Here is a 19,587-nt window from a genome sequence, read left to right on the forward strand (position 1 = left end):
AACAACATATATAAGGGGAGAAAATATTTGCAAACTATGTATCTGATAAGGGTTAACAGCCAAAATATGTAAAGAACTCACCTCAATAGCAAACAGATAACCCAGTTAAAAATAGGGCAAAAGACCTTAATAGACATTTCTCAAAAAAAAGTCATACACATGGCCAAGGACATGAAAAAAATGTTCAACATCAGTAATCATCAAGGAAAGGCAGATCAAAATCACAATAAAATATCACCTCTCTCCAGTTATCAAAAAGACAAAAAATAACAAGCGTTGGTGAAGATGTGGAGAAAAGGAAACACTTACACACTGTTGGTGGAATTTTAAATTAGTACAACCATTATGAAAAACAGTATGGAGGTTCTGCAAAAGATTAAAAATGAAACTACCATATGATTCAGCAATCCCACTACTAGGTATATATCCAAAGGAAATAAAATCTATATGTGAAAGAGATCTGGAATCAGCCTATGTGTTAAACAACAGGTGCATGGATAAAGGAAATGTGATATATACACATGATGTAATACTATTCAGCCATAAAAACAATGAAATCCTGTCATTTTTGACACATGGATAAACCTGGAGGATGTAATGCTATCTGAAATAAGCCAGCCACAGAAAGACTTCAGCCCTCAAGTTCCTACATCCAGCAGGAACACAGATATTAAACAAGTAATTACTTTTGAGTGTGATAAGGATTATATGGTTAAAGTAACATTCTGTGGGATGGTAAATTTCAGATTAGATTTCCTAAATCTGAGCCTTGAAAGGTAGGACCACAGAGATGAGTGGGGAGTTAGAGATCTTTGTCTACATTTCTCAACTAGAGGTGATAAAACTTGAATTGTCAATTTGTACTCACTTAAACTGAGTGGGGAAGAAAGAGGAGCAAGAGATAACACTAGAAATATATGTGGGCAGAAGACAAACTATGAACAGCCTTGAGAACATTTTATGGAGTTTGGACCTCATTACAAAGGTGATGGAAGAATCTTGAGCAGGAATATGTTACACCCAGATTTCACTTCCAAAAAAAAAAAAAAAATGGCTCTAGTGACATTGTGAAGAATGAATTGAAGAGGCTATTATATTTATACAGGCCTGAAAATGCAGGGCCTGGTCTAGCATGTGGTAGTCAGGGAGAGAGAAAGAATACAACTCCCAGGAGTGGAATCACAGACCAGTGAATTTCTGGATGAAAAAAATGAAAGAGAAAAAAACTGATATTGTTAAAATTATGTGCAAAGAACAGTCTGCCCAGTTGAAGAGTTTATAAGGATAATATTTCCTTAAAACAGATTTGAAAACTGGCTCAGCAGAAGGATGAAAAGTTTCAGCATTTCAGCATCTGTTGAAAATTAATTCCATTAAACTCTGAAAGGTTCTTCACTTGAAGCAGTGCTACCACTCAGAATTCAAACATCTTACCTTGGGGAACTGTTCTCAATTTAATTCTATCCACATGGTAGGAAGTGTCATTATATACTAGTGGTTCTAAAAAGTCCAATGTGGCTAGAACACTGAAAACAAGGGAAAGCATTATACAAAATAAAGCTAAGGGGAGTTGATAGGGCCAAACCCTGAAGGGCTTTGTTGATCACATTAAGAAGCTTGGTTTTTGTTCTATAGCAATGAGAAATCCTCGGAAGTTCTATTACATGGAATAACATGAGCAGAGCTGCAGAGCACTGGGGCTGAAAAGTGGAAAGCCGCTTGGAGCAGGACAAGAATAGATTTGAGAGACTAGTGTATTATTAGGAATTATGTTTGGCTGTGAATAACAGAGTCTAAATATGGTGGCTTAAACAAGGAACTTTTGTTTTTCTCACTGAGATGTCTGGAGGCAGGCAGTTGTTGCATTCGGCCAACGGTTCAGGTATCTGCAGTTCTCTTGGACTCTACACCATGGTTAGCAATATCTGCTCACCCCCAGCATAATTAGGTTCAGCTCTAGATGCAACAATAGAGCAGGAAAAAGAGGGAAGGCAAAGAGTTTCCCCTTTAGAGACTTTCTCAGAAGCTCCACAAAACCATATCCATTTACCTCACATTGGTCAGGATCTTCACATCCCATTCCATGTACTGTCTGTTAAAGAGGCTGGGAAATGTAACTGTTTTTAGCACATTGGCAGCTCCAACAAAATTTGAGTATTCTACTAAGAAAAAATAAAGTAATATTGGGTAGATGCCTATAACCAGGAAGAAGGAGACATTAGTTCAAGTAAATAGTATTATAGCTCAGATTAGAGTGAGGGAGGTGAAAGGAAAAGATGTATTCTAGAAATAAGTGCAGTAGAAGTATTAGGGTTGGTTGTGGATTCAGACATGGGAGTGACGAGAAAGAAGGTGCACAAAATGCATCTATGTGATGAGTTTAGGACCAGGTTTTAAGAAATAAGACAACAGGTTCAGTATGAATACATGTTCAGTTTGAAGTGGTTTTCAAACATCCATGTTTGTCTGATAATTGCTTTTACGGATCTGGAGCTCAGAAGAGAGATCTAGGCTACAATGTAAATTCTGGAGTCATCAGAGAATGGTCAGCTCTTACTCTGCCCCAATTACAAGACATTTGGGAAAAACAGTAAAATAGGTCACGATCACTTAGCACACATGAGATCTGGAGACTGGGGTTTGAACCAGTGGGGAACATGTTAACACTGTTGTTGGTGTTGCTGCTGCTGCTGTTTTAAATCTGGTGCTTGTAAACTTTTGAAGGGAAATGCCGTGCCAAATTCATTTTTGTATTCATATTAATGGATACATAGTAAATAACCAAGAAGCAACGGGAATAAAAACTGACTGTGTCAAATTGTGAATCAGATAAGTGCTTTTGGGTGGTGCAAGCAAAATGCTATAGAAGTTAAAAGGGGTAGACATTTTACAGTGTAGTTGAGAGAATCAAGAAAGGATTTATGGCTTTTACAAATGACCTTGATAACATGAATGTAACCTTGATAGTACTTCAACATGCTCAGTTAGGGGATGGGACTAGGGGGAACAAGAAAGAACTGGGTTTGAGGGAGAGAAGTAGCCCAATTTGGAGTCTAGGTCACATATAAGTATATTGAAAGTAAACAATGCTACAAAGATACATCTACTGTGGAAGCCTTGGAAGCCATGATGGGGAGTTTTTATTTTAATCCAGTAAGCAACACGGAGTCATTAAAATCTTTTAGGCAGAAAATCTTAGATCAATCTTAAACTGCACTTAAGAAAATGTATTTTTACAGCAATACATAAGATAGATGAAAGTAAAAAAAGAGGTCATGTGGGAAATCGGTTAAGAAATGCTGACTTCTTAATTATAATCTGAAAAAGAGAACAGATCTAATATATTGTCTTTTTCCAGAAGGGAAAATGAGAACTAATAGGTAGAAATTTTTAAGAAGCAGATTTTAATAATAATACCAAGAGCTTTAATAGCAATAATTTTTAAAATCCTTTAATTATAAAATAAAACAGATACAGAAACACAAAAAATGTTTAGTTTATCTCATCAAACCTCACAACAATCCTGTTGGGTAAATCATGTTGCTATTACCATTTTAAGAGATTTGCCCAAATCCCCTAACCTAATAATTGGTGGCATCGGGATTTAAACTCAGACTCCAGATCATCTACTGTGAGTCACTCTTCTAAACTATGTGCTTGATTTTGGGAAAAAAAAAAAAAAAACGGAAAGGAAAGGAAAAGGAAAAGATAAAGAAAAAGAAAAGGAAGGAGAGGAAAAGAAAGCGGCGAAAAAACCCTGCTTACCCTTGGAGCTGTCCAACAGCTATTGCTGCCCTGTGCAACAGGAAGCTGGAAACTTGAACTATTATACGAAAGTTTGATAGAAAACTTGAATGCTCATTGTAAGGGGAATCTGTTTTAAAGGAATTTATTAACTTGGGGGTAGGTGGACTAAAAAATTTTAATGTTTCTTCCCACTGTTTAGATTCTTTAACCTTCTCTTGAGAAAAGTAATTTTAGAAGTATAAATAACAAAAAAGGAAGTTGCTCCTGCCCAGACATAACAAAAATGTTTCATGAAGAAATCATTATCTCCAATGTAACTGTTTTTTCTTCTGCTTAGTCATTGTTTCCTTTCAAAGTTCCGCATGGAAAAGATGATAGCAGAATTCCGTAGTATTTATTTACCCATTACTTTTGTAGAAACAATCAGTATTTAAAAGGCACAAAAACATGCTAATAGGTTTAAGACCCTCTAAAAAAAGTGATAAAAGATAGGTTTCGTTTTTATTGTTTTCATATCTTTATGGTTAAATAAGACTGCTCTAATTAACTGAGTTCAAGTTATTATTCTAAAACTACGTCATAATGAACTTCCATTTACCTCATGATCTCTTGTAGGCACGATTCATCACTTTTGAAACAGTTTCCAGTGAGAAGTGGTAATGACATCTAGGAATTATCATTTCGCTTTCCTTGTTCTAATCAATTTATAATAATATAGCATATGAATGTGAATTTGAGATGGATTTTCTTTTCAAGTTTTTCTAATTAGCAGTATTTTATCAAACAGCAGGTTTATTTTCTTGTTGTTTTTGATTCCCTTTAAATAGAACCACCTCACATTAATGGATCTGAAGAACCTGGAGAGGTATCAGTAATTGTTAACAACCCACTCGAACTTACCTGCATTGCTTCTGGAATTCCAGCCCCTAAAATCACCTGGATGAAAGATGGCCGGCCCCTTCCACAGACAGATCAAGTACAGACTCTAGGAGGAGGAGAGATTCTTCAAATTTCTAGTGCTCAGGTAAGTGTCACAGTTCATACAGTTATTTTAGGTTATAAACTCACTTGCTAATATATGAGAATTATTGAAGAAGTTATATTTTTAAATACGAATATATCACAGATTTTAGTAACTTTAGCAAGGGTAGATCAGTTCTATGATATGTACGACTGGGTAACTTGACTGAAAGGAAGACAAAGAAATATCATATTAAACTCTGAAGAAAGTAAAATACCTTCTCATGAACTTTTGCAAGTTTTCACAGTACTATAAGTGTTAGTATATTTCCTGAAGTTCTTTCTTGTGCTATGTAGCCCCTTATGGAACCTGCAGAAACCAATCTGACATACATATATACGTGGGTTCAAAGTGCACTTTTGATCTCCAGAATGAACTAGCAGACATAAAAGTTTGCAGAGACATAATTTTTCAAATAATAATAAGTTCAGCAAAACTGATTAGTTTATGTTTAAGGAAATTGATCAGAAATGTGAATATATTAAAGAGAAGTACGTCTAGGATGTCTTATTGTAAAAATTATCTATTCTACTAATGAAGGTAAACCTTATATTACAAATATTCCCCATTTGAGCCCTAATGCCCTCATTTGTAAACAGGCGGTAAAAATGGTAATAATAATACCTAACTCATACACCTGGGGATTTAAAGATTTTTATCTAACGTGATGTGCTCAGACTGGTACCACCAGTATGTAGTAAATGCTTTAACAAAGAGCTAGACAGAATTTTTGTTGCTGCTGCTGTTGTCCTTTGAATGTAAAATAACAATTATTTAATCATATTTCGTTAGCATTTTAACTGAGAAAAGAGAAAGGAAGGGCGGCTGGACCAAGAGAGCAAAGAATTGTATATTTTCTGCTATGTCCCTGTTGTGTTCAGCTCTGGGCTCACTGTCACACCCACAACCCTATGACAGCTCTGTGAGGCAGAGTCTGTAGCCCCATCCCAGGCATCCGGAGACAGGCACAGAGATTAAGTACTTGGCTGCCAAGTACTCACTGTTGCTCGGTGATGGGGCTGGTTCTCAATCTTGGATCTGGTTGGGAAGCCTGGCCGGTGGACCTGGTTACATCCCTTCCATTCCTCCCTTTTCACTCCATTCCAAACATTGCAGTAACTTAGAGAAAAGTCAGATTAAACTCTATCACCACTTACTGAATCAAGACCCTTGAATGATATAATTTCGACAGACAAAAAAAGAAAACAAAAGAAACAGTGTGGCAACAGCAAAGTACGGAATAGAATCCAAAATATAAACAAATACTGTCCTGATAAATAAAGCTTGAAAGGGAAGTTCCAGCCATAGTACGGTAGGTCTTAAAGGCAAGATGAAAAGTTAGGTTACAGGAAAACAAAATGAAGGTCTCACAGAATCGTGGTCCCCAACCCCCTGGCCATGGACTGGTGCCAGTCGGTGGCCTGTTAGGGACCCACCACAGAGATATGCCCCTCCTACCCACTGCCAGTCTGTGGAAAAACTGTCTTCCATGAAACTTAGGAAAGCCGGGGATTGTGCCCACCCAGCAGGAGGTGAGCGAGCAAAGCTTCATCTGTATGTACAGCTGCTGCCATCACTCACATCACTCCGCCTGCCTCCCCACGCCCCATCCATGGAAAAATTGTCTTCCACATAACTGGTCCCTGGTGCCAAAGAGGTTGGGGACCATTGTCACAGAGTGTTAAACGATGCCCACATCCCCCACGTGTTTTAGCTATTGTTGAGAATTCATAAGACATGTCTCAACCTTTAAGAAGTTTCCAGTTTTCAAGGGAAAGTGAAAATACAGTACACAAAAGTATAATTAGATATGAAATAATAATAGAATGCTTAAAAACAGCATTAATATAGAAAATGAAATATGATCAACTCCCAAGACTGATTTTGGTTCCTCTACTGTTCTGTGTTTTCATAGCATTATATGTATACTTCTAATGCTTACAACATCATATTTTACTTATCTGAACTTTATCTTTTTATATATTTTTCTGCAACATATAGTTATGCCTGGCACACAATGGGTGTGGATGATTTGCAAATTCCAAATTCCAATTGTAGAGAAAAGAGTTGCCTAAAATATCTTTTATCAAACACTAGTTCTGTGATTTATTCCAAGGGGAAAAGTGACCATTCTATGACCAAACAGATTTGGAAAACCTTATATACTATACACTACTCTCCTTTATGAGCCACAATGGATGTCAACAACTCTGCAAAATCTTACTCTAAAAACACCTGCTTCACTATAATTTTTAAATACCCTAGTAACAAAATACACTTTAGAAACTAACTGCAAATAACTAACTATTTCCTGGAGTAAGCAAATTTCAGAGTAGTGATGGTTCAAATTTGGTGAAGTCAAGGCAAATGAGAGGGATAATATCAATTGGAAATGAACAGAATTGGGAGAAAAGAGTTAGTTTTAGAGGTTTTAAAGATATGATGAAAATACAGAAATTATTCTCTAGGAATCGTTACATCATTTTTTAATTCTTAATTGAATGCCTATGTGAGAGTTATTCTTCTAAAATTGTATTTAGGTATTTTCCCAAACATTCTAGTCTTAAGTTTTTTCAAAGTTTTTGTAGCCTACCAAAAAGTTTCCCCATTACCTATAAAGTCAGTTTTGAATGTAAGAATTTTAAACATTCCAATATTCTAGTAATGTTCAAGTAATACAATAAACAAGAATAGGATTTTTCTACTTTTCCAAAACATATTTTTCACAGTAGTAATGTCATCTGTTTTCCAGAGTATGCTCCACAGGTACCTAAGCATGGATTGTGTCTACACAATGTCCAACAGATGAATGAAGACTGACTTCCAATGGACACCATGCAGGGGGATTTTTAAAGAAATGATTTTGGCTGTAGTCAGATAATATTAATAGTAGATTCTGCTGTCAGTCTGACCCTATTTATAACAAATTGCATATTATAACCCCTTTGTTTTGTCATGTATATTAAAGATAGAGCTAAGACGTGGTATTAATGTGTTTGATTTTAATATTCTGATATTTTATTTACCTACTTACTTCTTTAATAAACATTTCATTTTCTTCAAGAAGGCTTCAAATGAACTCTGCCTGCAATTTAAACCCATGAATATTTATTTCTTCCATAAACATTGAGTATGTGGTCTGTCACGTGTGGTGCTAGGTCTATATCTGCCTTTTCTGATATCCCTAAATATACCTAACTTGCAAACGTTCTTAGATCAAATACTGAAACCCTGTTAAGACATGGGTTTGCATATAATATAGATGCCAATCAATGCTCAATATCAGAATGCTAATTACAAGCACAATAATTAAAAGTTTGTTTTATGATTTTAACATAAAACAGTTTTACGTTTAATGATATCTTGCTTTTTAGGAGCAAGGTTGTGAGGATTTTTATATTCACTTCATTTTTTCATTCATTTGTACATAAATATATGCTGGATATTTATTCTCATCACCAAAACTAATATGTTAACATTATATAATTCACTTATCTGGGTTTTGTAGGTGGAGGATACAGGAAGATACACCTGTCTGGCATCCAGTCCTGCAGGAGATGATGATAAAGAATACTTAGTGAGAGTGCATGGTAAGTTTGACAAAATGTCCCACAGTCTATCATACACACACTTCATTAGAAGCCATAATTTACAGAACATGGGGCAACTCCATAGCACATCACAAGATATGTTTGTAAACTAGAAAATAGGTGTATTGTAAATCTGATTCTTAATTTGACTGATTGAATGCTCTTTGGGGATAGTTCAAGTGATTTTTTTTGAGTTATATAAATTATGATGAGGAGAATAAAAATAATCTGTAATCTCACAACATAGATAAAACTTTTTTGCACATAAATGTTTTGTCACAAAAATGTGATCATGCAATATATATGTGTGTATATATATTCTGTACATATAGTACTTAACTTGCTTTTTATCTTACTTAATGGTATGGAGAATGTATCTTCATGTCAATAAATATGTTTTTGTAACATCATTTTTAGTAATTGCATAGTGTCCCATTTTACTCCCCATTTTTGGATATTTAGGATGTTTCTATATTTTCACCAATATAAACAACACTATTGTAGATATCTTGGTATATACATGTTGGCCTGTTCCCTTTATTTTGAGAAATTTCTGTAAGTACAATTGCTTGGTTACACACATGTGTACATGCACATACACATACTTTAAAGATGTTGAAGCTTATTGCCAAATTACTTCCTCAAAAAGTTGGGCCAATCAGACTCTGTCCAATACTGCTTTGGCATAGAGATGGGAATTACTCCTTATCAGGAGGAATATTTGAAAAACTAAACTGAAGATCTTTGTTTCATTCTCATAGCCTAAATGTCTAGGCAGTGCAATCTGTCTGGGATTTAAGTGCCCCTGCAGTCCCAAACGCAAATTAGACCTGCCATTAATTGACACATAACTTCTGTATATGGGAGTCACAAAAATACATTTCTGTACATCAAAAAATATATATATACATTTCTGTATATTACCATGGGTACTCCTTCATTTGGTAGTTTTAAAATCTTATGTTCAGAAAAAATTATTACTAAGTGTAGAGCTTGGACAAGGGACCCCTTCTTTGGGCCTTAGTGTCTTTACCTGTCGAATGGTGATTATAATGTGATTGTATTATAATACTTATCCTGTCATTCATGCAGTTGGAAGGATTTCATTACTTAGTGTATGTGAAACTGCTGAATAAGGTAAAAAAAATTCCACTGTTTATAATTATCTGCACTATAAATGAAATGAGTAATGTTTTAAGTTTATAGGTCTTGTTTCATATGGCAGAACCAACATTTGTTGAACACCTATGATAATTCAGATCTTTTACATATCGTTTTTTGAAATCCTTTAACATATTTCTTCTCATACCTAGTTCCCCCTAACATTGCTGGAACTGATGAGCCCCAGGATTTCTCTGTGTTACGGAACAGACAAGTGACATTGGAATGCAAATCAGATGCAGTGCCTCCACCTGTAATCACCTGGCTCAAAAATGGAGAGCGGTTACAGGTAAACCTTTTGCTAAACTCCATAGATTCCTTTTTTGAGACCAAAAAAAAAAAAAAAAAAATCAGCTGCGGATCCTTTGCTAGGTAGACAAAACCAAATAACATCAGGCTACTAGTTATTCAACATTGCAGAGGTGGACACAGGGTCTTTGAATCAGCTTTGTTTTCTCAGACTTTGCTGGGATAGTATTTGGTTATGGGTCAAAAGAAAGGTATTTAGATCATGATACTCTGGAAATTGGCCCAGGTATGTAATTTCCTGGTGCCCATGGATTAAAGACCTATTTGGAACACTCAGTTCTTTCTTAACTTAAGAAGGAAAAAACCCTCAGAGTGTCAAAATAACTGACCTGTCCTTCCACGTCTCTCGGGTGAACTCATCTTTTACTGAATTTCTCTGGTCTAAACTTGGACATCAGGGGTGACCCCAAAGATCTGTGTGATACCCATAGATACCAGGTGTCTGGGACTGGAATCCTTAAAGAACCAGCTCCCAGCTCTCTAAAGCTTCCTGTGCTCAGGCAATACCTATCTGCTGTCATAGAGTGTCACAGCCCAAGATCTTTAGTAGCCTTTTAGCGCTGGCTGAAAGCTTTGGTGTGGAATCCCAATAGTTAGTTACTTATCATTTTTTTCTTCTTTCTTCTTCTTTATACTATTATCATAACCTACACTGTGTTTCCAGCAGTTAATAATTAAAGCAGTTAGTCCCCAAACACCTAAGGCATAAAGACTTCCACCACCACCAAACCACACAAAGACCACACAGGGAGAAACTGGGTTCTGAGAGTTACTTACACGCTAAATCATCGCGCGTATCACTTCACCCTTCTGCGCTTCAGCTTCTCTATTTATCGTGTGCCTGCTATGATGCCAGGCACTGTGATTGCTACTGAGAATAGTCTTGAGCCTCAAGGTGCTCACAGACTATCTGAAAAGACAGGGGCATAAGTCGAAGATTAGAGAATGAATAGTACCGATGAATTGTGTGTGAGGGGGATGTACTGCATTTCATAAAAACAGAGGGGAGAAGCAAGTAACCCAGACCAAAGGGTAAGGAACAGCCCAGGGAAGCCTCAAAGGGTGAGTTCAGTTTTAAAGAATAGTTATGTATTAGGTGAGACAGGGTAGGAAAGGGATTCTAAGCACAGGTAATGGCATATTTGAAGCCATTACAAGAAGAGGAATGCTGTAGTTCCAAGAACTGCAAGTAGCTTGTTATGGCTATAGTAGACCTTGATTAAAATTCTTTGTTGGTTCCCCATAGATTTCAGGATTTTGGTTAAACTACCCAGCTTTGCTCACAAGGCCCTTCATACTCTGACTTTGCCGCCACAGTCTCACTTCCCAAGCACTTCAGTCTGGAGCATTAGCAGTGAAGGTAGGGACTGAGTGAATGTCCATGATGGAGAAGTCTAGGCTGATCTCAGATATGACCAAGTGATGTCAGTACTAGGAAAGGGTGGGTTCACCAGTGATGAAAAAAGATGAGTTCAGGTTTAGATATTTTGAGTTTGAATTATCTACATAATTCAATATCTGTATAATCAAGGAAAGATTCTAGAAATCATTAAAAAATACTGGTCCATATTTTATCAAAAAAGGATTCGATTCGATAGTCTATATTGCCTCCAAAAATAAAGTCTTTTGATGTGTTAGTCCCCATAGTATAAACCACTGTTGAAGTCATAAGTTTGTATGAGTTTGACCAGAAAACATAGAGTATGAGAAGACCAGTTAAATGAAAATAAAGCTCTAAGCAACAATGATAATTACAAGGTGACCAATGGAAAAAGAGAAGATGAATGGGACTGAGAAGGAGAACTCAGAAAGATAGGAGTAAAAATAGGAGACACTGGTGTACTCAAAGCCAAAGAAAAGAGAGGGATTGGTTAACAAAGACCACCTGTGGTTCACACGAAGTTGTGTCCATTGGCTTCGGCAATATATCGAGGTGATTCAAGATCTGAGCAAGGTTCTTCAATAGAGTGACCAAGTAGGAGGCAGAGTACAGTTGTTTGGGAAATTAGTAGGAGAGGGAGTAGAAACAAGTGTGGACTATTCTTTAAATATAAAGGAGATTTGTGTATGTTTATTTGCTAGAAAAAAAAAGAGTTTTGAGATATGGGAAAGAGAGAGAGAGAGAGGTGTTTAGTGCGAGGTGTACTGGATCGGGGAGGAATGGGACCCAGGACACAAGTGAAGAAATGAGCCTTGGCCAGAGAGGCGATCATTTTCTGCAGAGATGGGGAAATAGAAAGGAAGGTTGTATTCACATCCAAAGTGGGAGGAGGAGGGAATGCCAAGAACAGGGCTTTGCTGTTCTCAGCGGAACAGGAAGCAAGGTCCACAGCTGAGAATGAGGTTCTATCTGAGGAGAGAAGTAAATTTGGAAGAATGGAAAAATGGAAAGAAAACCAGAGAAAATTGTGGTGAGACAATAAGTGAGGAGAAGTTACTGATGATACTCATGGAGGAAGGACATTGTACAAATCACTCTGAAAGTTTTTATTAGCCTAAAATACTGCTAGACCCATATAAAAGTTAAAAATCAAAATGCTTCACAGAACTTAACATCCATATTTAAGAAATCACTTATTCTCATCAGTGGTAACATGATTTTTTTCCCTCCTAGCTCCAATAGCAATGAAAGGCCCAGAGAAAATGTATGAACTTTTAGAATAAATGGACCTGAACTGCATATTTTAGTGTGAACATTTTTTTTTCGTTAGAAATATGTATCTATCTGGAACAGAGTCTGCATGGTAGAGAAATATGATTTGGGCTATTCTTGAAATGCTTCCATTTTAGACACAACCAGAGAATATCAGTCTGTGATGCTACCTGACATTTTTAATAATAAACATCATACACTATAATTTATTCTAAAATACTTGTTTACATCTATCTCCTCAATTAGACTTAATAGCAGAGATTAGGTTTCGTTGTGCTATATTTTCGTAATTCTTGGCCCCATGCCTAGCCACAAAATAAATGCTTAAAAATATTTGTAGACCAAAGTAGTTTACTTTCCTTACTTTACAAGATGTTAGAAGATAATGTTTTCTCTAAGTTAACCAAAGTTAATTTGTTAGTCAGGAAGCTTTCAGTTGTAAGTGACAGAATTTAAACTCAAACCAACTTAAATGAAAAAAAAAAAAGGAAATTTATGGGCTACAATAATTGGTGAATTTGGGCTTTAGGCATTGCTAGATCCAGAGGCTCTAATTATATAATGAAGCATCTGTGTTCTTTCTCTGAATCTCAGCTCTACTTGGTTTGTCTTAGATTCAGAGCAAGCGGTCCCTACATGATAAGACTGCCACCAGGCTTATGTCATCCTCCCAACCTGTAATTCTAGTAAGAAGGGCATGCCTTTTCCCCCAACACTTCCAGCAAAGTCCTGAGGAGGACTCCGATAGGCCTGACCTGAGTCACCTGCCCATTGCTGAGCGGGTCATTGTGGCCAGGGGGACCAGGGACACTGCTTGTGCCCTTGACTTAACTGCACACATTGAAACAGTTCTCAGGGATTTTCGATACCATAATAATTGTGGGGGGAGCAGACAAGGCATGCAGGCAGAAAGCAACTCCACAGTTCACTGTAGTTACTTTTGATGGTATAAAATAATATTTTATTCTCTTTTCCTGACATTTACATGGTAAGTTTTACTTGTTGAATCTAGGCAACGCCTCGAGTTCGAATCCTATCTGGAGGGAGATACTTGCAAATTAACAACGCAGATCTAGGTGATACGGCCAATTATACCTGTGTGGCCAGCAACATTGCAGGAAAGACTACAAGAGAATTTCTTCTCACTGTAAATGGTAAGAAAAGTTACTCATTCATTCACAATTTAAAAATATAACCGGAGCATTCAGAGATGATACTTCCTTTTATGAGCATACTAAATTGAAGGCTTGCAATTATCATATTTAATTTGAAAAAGACAACTTGTTGTATTTGTATGAGAGCTACATTGCAAATTAACTCAATTTCAAAAAAAAAAATAACTAGAGATACATTACTTTATCTTAGAGGACAATGTCCAGTTGTTATCAGCGTATCTTGATGTTTTTGTGTCATTAAGATCAGGTCTTGAGGAAGTCAATACACTAAATCTCTGAAGGACAAATGGCCCATCATTTAGTTCACCTTTATTGATGTGGCTTGAGAGTATGTATGTGCTAGACGGAGACTGTCTTAGGACTGTAATTTTCTTAAATATAATGTCTAGATAATATAGACTTTTCTCCAAAATATTCCCTTTGGATTTTTAATATATGAAATTTTACAGGATATTGGGTGACCCACACAACTAATATCCCTAATGCTAAAATTAAAATCCCGGCTTTCTATCCCCACAGGAACTCAATGATTAATAAAATGCATGCTCTGAGACTTGCATGATTAATCACAGATGTGCTTTTTGTTAAAACAGCCCACTTTCTGTTCTTTATTTAAAGTGAAGTCTTTCCAGTGTTAACATTCTCTGACCATTATTTGGCCAACGAGAAATAAGAAATATCATCTTTAATTTGCATCAAACCAGAGCTGATTTTTATTTAAGCCTCTCCCACAGAGAACCAGATTTCCTACACCATATCAGGGTTTTAAAATTCCCTTTCCCATCTACTCTTTATTTTTATAGACAAAGTATTTTGAGTAAGACTTCAGGAATTAAACTTCAATTCCATTTATACTAACCTAGATTAGTGTAGACAAAGCTACACGTTTGACTCAAAGCTCATTTTGTATTACATCTTCAGGGTCTTAGTTCAGGCTGTGTTACTTAGTATAACTGAATTTTTTTATGCGCATCTCTTGTTCAGTTCCTCCAAGCATCAGAGGTGGCTCCCAGAGTCTAGTCATTCTCTTAAGTGAGTCAGCTATATTGGAATGCGTTGCTGAAGGTGTCCCAGACCCACGGATAACATGGAGAAAGGATGGAGCTGTTCTAGCTGGGAATCATGCAAGGTAACAATTCTGGAAAAGGATGAAACATACTGTAAGAACCAAAATGTAAATCCTTGCATCTTTTTTCCAGTGCATTATTTTGATCTTGTGATGTTGAGAATTAGTCATTTCATCCTAATATGAGAATCAAAATTTAGTATTTTAAAAGCATCATTCCTAAGGCGTATGTCTAAATAATGACCATAAACCATCCAAGATCACAAGCCCATCTGCAATGTGCCTTTGCGCCGTATCCGTTTCTTCCACCGAGAGTATTGTAAATACGTGTCATCGGAAACAGGAAAAAGACTGAAAATGGATGTCATCAAGTCTTTAAAATTTCTCGCAGTCAAATGTGAATAATCAAAAAGACTGATTCAGGAAACTTCACTTGTGATTTTTCTTGTAGATACTCTGTCTTGGAAAATGGATTCCTTCATATTCAGTCAGCACATGTGACCGACACTGGGCGGTATTTGTGTATGGCCACCAATGCTGCCGGCACCGACCGCAGGCGAATAGACTTACAGGTCCATGGTAAATACACCTGTATAAACAGCATCCAGTCTTTGTGTCAGATGCTCCTGGACAGCCTAAACTAGTGAGGTCATGAAGACCTTGACCCTAAGAGCTGTTTAAGCATATTACATTGTTTTATGAACAGTCACATCCCATGTTTTCTCCTCACTATAGTTAACAGCATCACAACCCTATTAAAATTCACAGAGCCTTGTTGTGTTCATGACTATGAGGCAACTTACCATCGACAAATTTCAGGTCAGCAGAAATAGGTCACGTGGCACACTATTTGCTAAATGTTTTCCTCTTATTTGGTGATGTTGTTTCAGTTCCTCCATCCATTGCTCCGGGTCCTACCAACATAACTGTAACAGTAAATGTTCAAACTACTCTGGCTTGTGAGGCTACTGGGATACCAAAACCATCAATCAGTTGGAGGAAAAATGGGCATCTTCTTAATGTGGATCAAAATCAGAATTCCTACAGGTAAGGATAAATTAATTGAAAAATCCCACCTACTATTTAGAAACATTTTTTAAAAGAATCAACATTTTAATTCTATCAATGGGGGCAGCAAATATATAAAGTACAACAAATTAATTAATATAGAGAGAGGATTTTTTTTCCTTAATATAGGATTAGTTTTTCAGCTTAAAATCTTTTTCTGAATTATAGGTGCCACCTTTCCATACACAAACCCTGTGGATGACGGTCAGTGAGGTCTACAGGATTAGATTTCTATCCTGCTTTATTTGTTTATCACCTTTTGGAATTTTATAAAGACAAAGGATAAAAACATCATTTGATATAAAAGAAAAGCTATTCTGTAAAAATAAATACAAGCTTTAGTTATAAAATAAAAATCAAATTTTATGGCTTAGAGTACAATTTAGATATTTGGCAGCATGTGGGGAGAGAAAACAGTATTTTCTCCAATTTTTTAAATTCCTATGCCTTTACTACTGTAGCTCATAACATGGCAATGTCAGTTTTTCAAAGCCTAAACTTTAAATCAGTAAGAATTTCTGATACTTTAGGTGAGCATCATTTCTGATATTTCAACTGAGCTAATAGTTATCCTGTCAAGTGATTTGCCGTAGTACTAAAAACAAATGCTCTCTTAGGTCTGCTGTGACAAAAATCAATTCTGATACACCAGGAAATGTGAAACTAGGAATTCTTCAGTTGAAATTCTATCATTTCTCTCTTTCTCACCCTTTTAATCTTTTGGCATTGGGAGTTCAGTGGCTTGAAAGTATACACAGCATGGGAACTGTGCCGTGCTCTTGAGTGAAAAAGCATCTCAAGTATGTTTCTATGAAATCAAATCATTTCTATTTTGTCAGTGCACAGTTTGAAGTCAGAAAATAGATATTTTAATTTCTATTTACTTTTAATCATGTATGTGTATTTACTAAACCTTGGCTGCCCGAGTAGGATGGGGAACCTGCAGCCTCAAGGCCACATGTGGTCCTCCAGACCCCCAGGTGCGGCCCCTTACCTGAATCCAAACTTCACAGAACAAATCCCTTTATTAAAATTTGGATTCAGTCAAAAGGATGCACTCAAGGATCCAGAAGGCCACATGTGGCCCCAAAGCCACAGGTTCAGGTTCCCCACCCCAAGGATCCAGATTGCTTTAGTTTTGAATTGATATATTTATATATAAAATTATCATTTATATAAATTTATGGGGTATAAGTGCAATCTCATTACATCCATAGATCACATAATGATCGAGTCAATCTTTTAGGGTATCCATCACCTGAATAATATATGTTGTACCCATTGAGTGATTTCTTATCCCCTATCCCTCCCACCCCCTCAGCTTTCTGAGTGTGTGTGTGTTTGTGTGTATATATATATATATTTATACATATATGTAAATAAATAAAATGCATCTCCAAGGCAGCCACCACATTTAAGGAAACATGTGAAGTAGGAAAAGGAGTGAGATAGACGGATTTGTAGTCACTCATCTTTCAGTGGAAATAATCAAATACCAATCTGCAAAGTTATCATTAAATTTAAAGATAATTTATATGAAGCATTTGAGATGGCTCCAGGAATGTATTCAATACTCAATAAACAGTGGCCATCATCATTGTGCTCATTGCACTGTAGTTCTCCCAGGAAAGCAAGGTGGATCATTATATAAACATTCAGAAAACACAAGATTCCCTCTTCAGACAATTCTTCCAACCAACTGCCTCCTGTAAATACCAAGTTTGAGGCCCTATTAACCCTGCTGTATAAACTTAAACTCTAACTCACAGAGTTTGCATCAGAGAAGTGATGCTCATTCTATCATGCAGGAGGAGTTCATGTAAATTCTGTCAGTTTACAACACGGTACCACGTTGAACCAACTGGAGAAATTTATGAAATCCTATATAGAGTATCTTATGCTTTGAAATCTGTCTTCCAGGCTTCTTTCTTCAGGTTCACTAGTAATTATATCTCCTTCTGTGGATGACACTGCAAGCTATGAGTGCACCGTGACAAATGATGCTGGAGAGGATAAGAGAACCGTGGATCTCACTGTCCAAGGTAGAACTGGCTCACAACATGGGTTGCAAGTTATTATAATGCTCTCACGTCATCATTCTCCTGCTTCACATGAGGGTTTGCTTTTATGTTTACCTAACATGTACTTTCAGAGCAGAAAGAGGAAAAGGTATGATAAGGCTTTGGAAATCTGTAAGGGTTGGAAATGTGTAGATTTTTTTCTTTTTGTTGTTGTTATTGTTTTAGTTCCACCTTCCATAGCTGATGAGCCTACGGACGTCCTAGTAACCAAACACGCCCCAGCAGTAATTACCTGCACTGCATCAGGAGTTCCGTTTCCCTCGATCCTCTGGACTAAAAATGGTGTAAGGCTGCTCCCCAGGGGAGATGGCTATAGAATTCTATCCTCAGGTAAGACCAAGCCCAGTGATTTCACATGGATTGATTGAATTAGTTATTAATAGGTGGCCTTACCTGGCCTTCTGTTGCACCAGAATAAAAGAATAAAATATGCACGTATTTCTGGACTTAAGCATCTGGAAAAAATGCAATTAGAGTAGGAAGGGGAGCTAGGGAAAAGAAGAGGAAAAAAAGAAGTCTGCAAACAAAAATAGCAAATAATATCATAAGACTGATATGAATATTATAAGCATTATCACTGGTATTTATATGTATATTTACTAAAACTAAGGTTTAACAAATTCTTTGGTTACCTGTGAATGAACCACACTTCTTTCATTGGCCAAATACAATGTCTCTTCATTTATCAAACACATAGTACCTAAGATAGGCTATATATGTTCCATTAAGTTTTTGAGACTATGAAACTAAGACCGGGTTCTTGTTTCAAGGCTTTTAAAACTGAGTGGATAAGGCAAGGCTGTGTGATAAGTACTCTGAAGGAAAATTTTTTATCGTGGTAGTAACCATCATTTATACAATTTATAGCACTGAGGAGGAAAAAAATAATTCACCTAAATGAAAGTGTGGTGATTTAGATTGGTATTTCTGAAAACTAACCCTGCACAAGGGAGGTTCACTAGAGATAAACTAAAGTAGCAACTAATATCCTGGGACTTTATGAGTGTGTATATTATTCTAAGAGAATTGGTTTATTTCTTCAATAGAAAGGAAATAGTGAAAGATTTATTCTCAGGATGCAACTTGGCTTTCAGTGCAAAGTATTAGGCTTTCTCGGAAACCTGTATAGATTGGGAGCAATTTAAATCATAACACAGAAGTTAACTGCTCTATAGAACAAAAAGTACTATGCCAAGAAAACAGTGTGGAACTTTCTCAAAATGTTAAACAGAGTTACCGTAAGACCCAGCAACTCCATTCCTGGGTATCTACCCAAGAGAAATGAAAACATAGGTCTGCACAAAGACTTGTATGCAAATGTTCATACAGCATCATTCACAATAGTCAAAAAGTGGGAACAATTCAAATGTCCATCAACTGATGAATGGATTAAACAAAATGTGCTGTATCCACACAATGGAATTCTCCTTGGCAATAAAAAGGAACAAAATAGCGACGCATGCTTCAACACATGAATCTCAAAAACATTATGCTCACAGTGAAATAAGTTAGACACAAAATACCACATACTGTGTGATTTCATTTGTATAAAGTGTTCAGAAAAGGCAAATCTGTAGAACCAGAAAATATTAATAGATTAGTGGTTTCTTGCTGGGGTGATGGAAATATTCTATAACCAAATTAGATTTTGGTGATAGTTGAAAAACTCTGTAAATGGACTGGAAATCATTGAATTATGCATTTAATTGGGTGACT

At 36.4% G+C, this 19,587-nt stretch overlaps 1 protein-coding gene across 1 annotated transcript in view; it reads left to right on the forward strand.

Moving 5' to 3' along the window:
• Window positions 1-19,587, forward strand: part of HMCN1 (hemicentin 1) — a 404,331-nt gene that overhangs the window by 323,950 nt on the left and 60,794 nt on the right. The window contains exons 69-77 of the mRNA XM_045536051.1: window positions 4,575-4,771; window positions 8,277-8,358; window positions 9,672-9,808; window positions 13,494-13,635; window positions 14,641-14,785; window positions 15,174-15,301; window positions 15,613-15,769; window positions 17,711-17,832; window positions 18,037-18,201. Of these exons, the coding sequence (XP_045392007.1) occupies window positions 4,575-4,771; window positions 8,277-8,358; window positions 9,672-9,808; window positions 13,494-13,635; window positions 14,641-14,785; window positions 15,174-15,301; window positions 15,613-15,769; window positions 17,711-17,832; window positions 18,037-18,201 (1,275 nt within the window). The remainder of the gene's footprint in view (window positions 1-4,574; window positions 4,772-8,276; window positions 8,359-9,671; window positions 9,809-13,493; window positions 13,636-14,640; window positions 14,786-15,173; window positions 15,302-15,612; window positions 15,770-17,710; window positions 17,833-18,036; window positions 18,202-19,587) is intronic.

This window comes from Lemur catta, chromosome 23 (genome assembly GCF_020740605.2).
Source record: "Lemur catta isolate mLemCat1 chromosome 23, mLemCat1.pri, whole genome shotgun sequence".
In the NCBI taxonomy this organism is placed as follows: domain Eukaryota; kingdom Metazoa; phylum Chordata; class Mammalia; order Primates; family Lemuridae; genus Lemur; species Lemur catta.